The 8,271-nt window shown below is 40.6% G+C and overlaps 1 protein-coding gene across 1 annotated transcript; it reads right to left on the bottom strand.

Annotated features, from left to right (window-relative positions):
- Nucleotides 1–2,047: 2,047 nt before the first annotated feature.
- Nucleotides 2,048–4,005, bottom strand: LOC100453391 (endoplasmic reticulum chaperone BiP-like). The gene is given in 4 exon segments (XM_054554998.2): nucleotides 2,048–2,371; nucleotides 2,374–3,020; nucleotides 3,023–3,095; nucleotides 3,097–4,005. Coding segments are annotated over 4 exon segments (1,953 nt in total).
- Between the last annotated feature and the right edge of the window lie 4,266 nt (nucleotides 4,006–8,271).

Consider the following 8,271-nt stretch of genomic DNA (forward strand, 5'->3'; position numbering starts at 1 on the left):
ACACACATGCTCAGAGAGAAGCAAACAACAGTATATGCATACATCATATATACATTTAAGATGGCTTCAAGGAACCAGGATAGGGACTCTGTGAAGGATGGTGTGCTAAACAGTACCTTGGTATTCTTTGTAGTGTCCAGCATGGGCCCAGCTTTTGGCTGGGGCTCAGTGAGTAAGGGACACCAGGACTCTTCTAGCCTGACTGCACGTAGTGTGAGTCTGTTGTGTCCAGGGGCAGAATTGAGAAGCCAGAAGGTGTTGCTTTGGGCTGCCTTGCTCAGCTTCCTTTCCTGTATTGTTATCACCAAAGACTGTGCCAATCATTGATATGAAAGTGGTTGCCTGCATGCTGTTTAGGGACCACTGGACCTCAAGAGGGATCCTCAAGAATAATCTGCCAGTCTCAGTTTTAGCTTCCTGACCCCTGTGGCCTGAGAACCTGCCGATCTTCATACCCTGAGAATATGCTAATCTCGTGTCCTACACCCCCATCATCAAATTTTAGAAAAGGCTGTGGTTCTAATTTGGAGGTAGGCACTGATCAGTATCTGCCACAACCTTAGGGTAGGCTGTGACCTGAATGACGGTTGTGGTAGACGGGAGCTGAGTGAAGTGGTCAACTGGCTGAAATTGGTAAGCAGGGGTATGTGGCTTGAGAGGTTGTGAAGGAACCGCAGGAATGTCCAGGTGGCAGAGAGATCCTGAGTCTGGAAGGTAGGAACACTGGAGCTCCATGTTGCTGAATTCAAATAACCTGTCTATCCTCATGTAACCCCTGTCAGTAGAATTCCACACAGCTAGCAAGTCCCTTGCTTGTTAAAGATGTTTGTATCTAATGTTCATGAGAGGGATTGGTCAGTGGGGTTTTTTTCCTTTTAATTTATTTGTCTGGTTTTGGTATCAAGGTAATGCTAATTTCATAAAATGAGTTGGGAAATGTTCCTTCTTCTATTTTCCAGAAGAGTTTGTGCAGAATAGTTATTATCTCTTCATTTAATGTTCATTAGAATTTAGCAGTGAAGCCATTTGGGACTGGAGTTTGTGGAAGGTTTTTAGTTATGAGTTCATTTCTTTAATAGATATAGGACTATTCAGGTTATCTGTTTCTTCTTGAGTGTGCTTTGGTAGCTTGTGTGTTTCAAGAAATTTGTCCATTTTATCTAGCTTATATAACTTATTAGAATAAAATTATTCATACCATATCATTCCCTTGCTGTCCTTTTAGAATCTGCAGGATCTATAGTGATGTACCCACTTTAATTCTTGGTATTGGTAATTGGTATTTTATCTTTTGTTTCTTTCTGTTTGACTAAAGGTTCATCGATTTTATGGATCTTTTCAAAGAGTCAGCTTTTGGTTTCATTGATTTACTCTACTATTTTTGTTTTCTATTTTATTGATTTATGTTCTTATTTACCTTTTCTGCTTATTTTGGGTTTAACTTGTTCTTCCTTTTTAAATTACTTAAGGTGAACACTAGAGAATTGATTTGAGAATTTTATGATTTTCTAATATAAACATTTAATGCTATAAATCTTCTAAGCATTGATTTAGCTACACTTCACACATTTTGATGTGTTGTGGTTTAGTTTTCATTTGGTTCAAAATATTTATAATTTCGGTCGTGGTTTTTTTAGATCTATATGTTATTTAGAAGTGTGTTGTTGTTTAATTTTCTTTTCTTTTCTTTTCTTTTTTTTGTAAATAGCAAACATTTATTGGTGTCACTTATGGTAGAAAAAACTCCCTACACCAGATGCACATGACCCAATTGTTAAATAGAACATTTTGAAGGTGAACACACACCCTAACCCAGGTTTTTTACCCACTTTTTAAGATGGCCAATTCTTCTTCTCCCAACCCACCCAAAGACATTTGAGCAACTGCTAATGAAAAGCAGTAAACAGCCGTTTGGGCTATAGCATTTTCAACTCCACTCTGAGGTGAAGATTCCAATTACATTTGAGACTTAAGTTCTCTCTATGTTTTCCTAACGGAAGTTCCTGAATCCAGTATTTACTATATTATGGCACTAGCAGATCAGTGTCTACAACTCATCTTTTTCTGCTGTATCCTCTTCCCCAGTTGGAGGAGGGCCTGCGTTTCCATAGAGTTTGCTGATAATTGGTTGAACAATTTCTTCCAGTTTCTTCTTAGCTTTGAAGTCTTCAGTGTCAGCATCTTGGTGGCTTTCCAGCCATTCAGTCTTTTCTTCTATAGCTTTTTCCATGGTCTTCTTATCTTCAGAGGAAAGTTTACCTCCCAGCTTTTCTTTATCTCCAATCTGATTCTTTAGAGAATAGGCATAGCTTTCCAACTCATTTCTAGTATCAGTGGACTCCTTGAGCTTTTTTTTTTCTAGTATCAGTGCACTCCTTGAGCATCATTAACCATCCTTTCGATTTCTTCAGGTGTCAGGCGATTCTGGTCATTGGTAATTGTGATCTTATTTTTGTTCCTTGTACCCTTGTCTTCAGCTGTCACTCGAAGAATACCATTCACATCCATCTCAAAGGTGACTTCAATCCGTGGGACCCCACGAGGAGCAGGAGGAATTCCAGTCAGATCAAATGTACCCAGAAGATGATTGTCTTTTGTCAGGGGTTTTTCACCTTCATAGACCCTGATTGTAACAGTTGGTTGATTATCAGAAGCTGTAGAAAAGATCTGAGACTTCTTGGTTGGCACCACTGTGTTTCTTGGAATCAGTTTGGTCATGACACCCCCCACAGTTTCAATACCAAGTGTAAGGGGACATATATCAAGCAGTACCAGGTCACCTGTATCTTGATCACCAGAGAGCACACCAGCCTGGACAGCAGCACCATATGCTACAGCTTCATATGGGCTTATGCCACGGGATGGTTCCTTGCCATTGAAGAACTCTTTAACCAGTTGCTGAATCTTTGGAATTTGAGTAAAGCCACCAACAAGAACAGTTTCATCAATGTCAGACTTCTTCAAATCAGAGTCTTCCAACACTTTCTGGATAGGCTTCATAGTAGACTGGAACAGATCCAGTTGAGCTCTTCAAATTTGGCCCAAGTCAGCATCTCAGAAAAGTCTTCTCCTTCATAGAAGGACTCAATTTCAATTATTGCTTGCTTGATGTTGAGGAGACAGGGCCCGTTTGGCCTTTTCTACCTTGCGCCAGAGTTTCTGCACAGCTCTATTGTCTTTCCTGACATCTTTGCCAGTCTTCTTTTTGTACAGTTTGATGAAGTGTTCCATGACACGCTGGTCAAAGTCTTCTCCACCCAGATGAGTATCTCCATTAGTGGCCACAACTTTGAAGACACCATTGTCAATGGTGAGAAGAGACACATCAAAGGTTCCACCATCCAGGTCAAACACCAGGATGTTCTTCTCCCCCTCCCTCTTATCCAGGCCATAAGCAATAGCAGCTGCTGTAGGCTCATTGATGATCCTCATAACATGTAGGTCAGCAATAGTTCCAGCGTCCTTGGTTGCTTGGCATTGGGCATCATTGAAATAGGCTGGTACAGTAACAACTGCATGGATAACCTTCTTTCCCAAATAAGCCTCAGCGTTTTCTTTCATTTTAGTGAGAACCATTGCAGAAATTTCTTCAGGAGTAAATGTCTTTGTTTGCCCACCTCCAACATCAATTTGAATGTATAGTTTAGTTTTCTTTTCCACCACCTTGAATGGCAAGAACTTGATGTCCTGCTGTACAGACGGGTCGTGCCACCTGCGGCCGATGAGCCGCTTGGCGTCAAAGACCGTGTTCTCGTGGTTGGAGGTGAGCTGGTTCTTGGCTGCATCGCTGATCAGACATTCCCCTTCAGGAGTGAAGGCCACATGGGACGGCATGATGCGGTTGCCCTGATCGTTGGCAATGATCTCCAAGCGGCCGTTCTTGAACACGCCGACACAGGGGTAGGTTGTCCCCAGGTGGATGGCGACCACCGTGCCCAGGTCCTTGTCCTTGGCCCGCGCCGCGCTGAGCAGCAGCAGCATCACGGCCACCAGGGAGAGCTTCATCTTGCCAGCCAGTCGGGCAAGCAGCAGGCAGTCCAGCCACAGGCCGCAGCACAGGAGCGCAGCGCGGTTACCGACTTGCAGGTGGCAGGGGTCACAAGGCGCCACGAACCAGGCGAAGGGCAGGTCTGGAAATGCAGGCCGTGGCGCTTACCTCTCACACTCACGAAACACCCCAATCGGTTGGTCTGTCTGTGCTGTCTCGGCCGGCATCTGTACTGTTTAATTTTCAAACATTTGAGGGATTTTCAGTTAAAAGACGTCTTTGTTATTGACTTCTAGTTTAAATTCATTGTGGTCAGCAAGCATACTTTGCATGAGTTTAATCATATTAAGTTTGAGACTTATTTTGTACCCAGATATGATCTTGGTGAATGTTTCATGTGAACTTAAAAAGAATATGTATTCTTCTGTTGTTGAGTGGTGTATTCTATAAGTGTGAGATTTTTCTGAAAATCTACTTATAAATTTTTTGAATTAGTGTTAACACGGTGTATTTTTTACATCCTTGCACTTTTAACCTATATGTGTCCTTATATTTAAAGTTGGTTTCTTGTGGATAAACATACAGATGGATCCCATCTGACACTCTTTGCCTTTTGGGCTGCTTAGCCTTTTTTTTTTTTTTTTTGAGATGGAGTCTTACTCTGTCACCCAGCTTGGAGTGCAGTGGTGCGATCTTAGCTCACTGCAACCTCCACCTCCTGGGTTCAAGTGATTCTTCTGCCCCAGCCTCCCGAGTAGCTGTGATTACAGGTGCCTGCCACCACATCCAGCTAATTTTTGTTTATTTAGTAGAGACGGGGTTTCACCACATTGGCCAGGCTGGTCTCAAATTCCTAACCTCCGGTGGTCCGCCTGCCTCAGCCTCCCAAAGTGCTGGGAGGCGTGAGCCACTGTGCCTGGCCATAGGACTTTCTATTTAATAAAGTTACTGATATAAATGGGTTTAACTCTACCATCTTGCTATTTCTTTTTTATTTCCTCATTTGTTCCTTGTTCCTTTTTCCCCTCTTTCCTTGCATTCTTTTGTAATAAATGAGTTAAAAAAATTTCATTTTAATCTTCAGTATTGGCTTATTTTCTCTTTGTTGTATTAGGTTGGTGCGAAAGTAATTGCGGTTTTTGCCACAACCTTTTGCATCAACCTAATAGTTTTAAGTGGTGAATCCACAGTTTATATATATGCATCTTTCTCTCATCACAGTCAAATGTTTCAAATAATGTTATAGCACTTTATACAGTGTAAGAACTTTACAACAGTATACTCTCATTTCCCTCATCCTGTTTTTTTTGCTATTGTTTTAATACATGTTACTTGTACACATGCTATAACTTCCACAGTACATTGTTGTTACTTTTTATTAAAATACAAATACTCTTCTAATGAGATTCAAAATGAGAAAAAAGAAAGCCTTTCATATTTACCCACATATTTGCCATTTCTGCTGCTCTTTCATTCTTTTGTGTTGATCCAAATTTCCATCTGGTATTATTTCTTTCTGCCTGCAGAACTTCCTGGACCATTTCTTGTAGAACAGCTCTGCAGGCGATAACTTGTTTTAGTTTTTGGTTGTCTAAACAGTTTTATTTCACCTTTAGATTTGAAAGATTTTTTGCTCGGTAAAAAATTCTAGATTGGCCAGGTGCAGTGGCTCATGCCTGTAATCCCAGCACTTTGGGAGGCTGAGGCGGGTGGATCACCTGAGGTCGAGAGTTCAAGACCAGCCTGGCTAACATGGTGAAACCTCGTTTCTAAAAATACAAAAAAATTAGCTGAGTGTGGTGGTACATGCCTGTAATCCCAGCTACTTGGGAGGTTGAGGCAGGAGAATCGCTTGAACCCGAGAGACGGAGGTTGCAGTGAGCCGAGATCGTGCCATTGCACTCCAGCTTGGGCAACAAGAGCAAAACTCTGTCTCAAGAAAAAAAAAAAAAAGAAAAGTTCTATATTGACAGATTTTTTTTTCTTTTTCTTTCAGTACCTTAATGATGTCTTTCTATTTTCTTCTGGCTTGCATGCCTTTCTGACATAAAATTTGCTATCAGTTTAATCTTTGCTTTTCTGTGCATAAAATGCCTGCCTGCCTTTAAGATTTTTTGTTTTTAATCATGATTTTCAGCATTTTGGTTATGATGTACCTTGGAATGGTTTCCTTTAGATTTCTTCAGCTTGGAGTTCATTATGCTTCTTAGGTTGGTGGTTTTATAGTTTTCACCAAATTTGAAAAAAATTTGGTGTTTTTTTTTCTTTTATTATTATTATTATTATTATTATTATACTTTAGGTTTTATGGTACATGTGCGCAATGTGCAGGTAAGTTACATATGTATACATGTGCCATGCTGGTGCGCTGCACCCACCAAATCGTCATCTAGCATTAGGTATATCTCCCAATGCTATCCCTCCCCCCTCCCCCCACCCCACAACAGTCCCCAGAGTGTGATGTTCCCCTTCCTGTGTCCATGTGTTCTCATTGTTCAATTCCCACCTATGAGTGAGAATATGCGGTGTTTGGTTTTTTGTTCTTGCGATAGTTTACTGAGAATGATGATTTCCAATTTCATCCATGTCCCTACAAAGGACGTGAACTCATCATTTTTTATGGCTGCATAGTATTCCATGGTGTATATGTGCCACATTTTCTTAATCCAGTCTATCATTGTTGGACATTTGGGTTGGTTCCAAGTCTTTGCTATTGTGAATAATGCCGCAATAAACATATGTGTGCATGTGTCTTTATAGCAGCACGATTTATAATCCTTTGGCTATATACCTAGTAATGGGATGGCTGGCTCAAATGGTATTTCTAGTTCCAGATCCCTGAGGAATCGCCACACTGACTTCCACAAGGGTTGAACTAGTTTACAGTCCCACCAACAGTGTAAAAGTGTTCCTATTTCTCCACATCCTCTCCAGCACCTGTTGTTTCCTGACTTTTTAATGATTGCCATTCTAACTGGTGTGAGATGGTATCTCATTGTGGTTTTGATTTGCATTTCTCTGATGGCCAGTGATGGTGAGCATTTTTTCATGTGTTTTTTGGCTGCATAAATGTCTTCTTTTGAGAAGTGTCTGTTCATGTCCTTCGCCCACTTTTTGATGGGGTTGTTTGTTTTTTTCTTGTAAATTTGTTGGAGTTCATTGTAGATTCTGGATATTAGCCCTTTGTCAGATGAGTAGGTTGCGAAAATTTTCTCCCATTTTGTAGGTTGCCTGTTCACTCTGATGGTAGTTTCTTTTGCTGTGCAGAAGCTCTTGAGTTTAATTAGATCCCATTTGTCAATTTTGGCTTTTGTTGCCATTGCTTTTGGTGTTTTAGACATGAAGTCCTTGCCCATGCCTATGTCCTGAATGGTAATGCCTAGGTTTTCTTCTAGGGTTTTTATGGTTTTAGGTCTAACATTTAAATCTTTAATCCATCTTGAATTGATTTTTGTATAAGGTGTAAGGAAGGGATCCAGTTTCAGCTTTCTACATATGGCTAGCCAGTTTTCCCAGCACCATTGATTAAATAGGGAATCCTTTCCCCATTTCTTGTTTTTGTCAGGTTTGTCAAAGATCAGATACTTGTAGATATGTGGCATTATTTCTGACGGCTCTGTTCTGTTCCATTGATCTATATCTCTGTTTTGGTACCAGTACCATGCTGTTTTGGTTACTGTAGCCTTGTAGTATAGTTTGAAGTCAGGTAGTGTGATGCCTCCAGCTTTGTTCTTTTGGCTTAGGATTGACTTGGCGATGCGGGCTCTTTTTTGGTTCCATATGAACTTTAAAGTAGTTTTTTCCAATTCTGTGAAGAAAGTCATTGGTAGCTTGATGGGGATGGCATTGAATCTGTAAATTACCTTGGGAAGGATGGCCATTTTCATGATATTGATTCTTCCTACCCATGAGCATGGAATGTTCTTCCATTTGTTTGTATCCTCTTTTATTTCCTTGAGCAGTGGTTTGTAGTTCTCCTTGAAGAGGTCTTTCACATCCCTTGTAAGTTGGATTCCTAGGTATTTTATTCTCTTTGAAGCAATTGTGAATGGGAGTTCACTCATGATTTGGCTCTCTGTTTGTCTGTTATTGATGTATAAGAATGCTTGTGATTTTTGCACATTGATTTTGTATCCTGAGACTTTGCTGAAGTTGCTTATCAGCTTAAGGAGATTTTGGGCTGAGACAATGGGGTTTTCTAGATATACTATCATGTCATCTGCAAACAGGGACAATTTGACTTCCTCTTTTCCTAATTGAATACCCTTGATTTCCTTCTCCTG

Source organism: Pongo abelii, chromosome 1 (genome assembly GCF_028885655.2).
Source record: "Pongo abelii isolate AG06213 chromosome 1, NHGRI_mPonAbe1-v2.0_pri, whole genome shotgun sequence".
In the NCBI taxonomy this organism is placed as follows: domain Eukaryota; kingdom Metazoa; phylum Chordata; class Mammalia; order Primates; family Hominidae; genus Pongo; species Pongo abelii.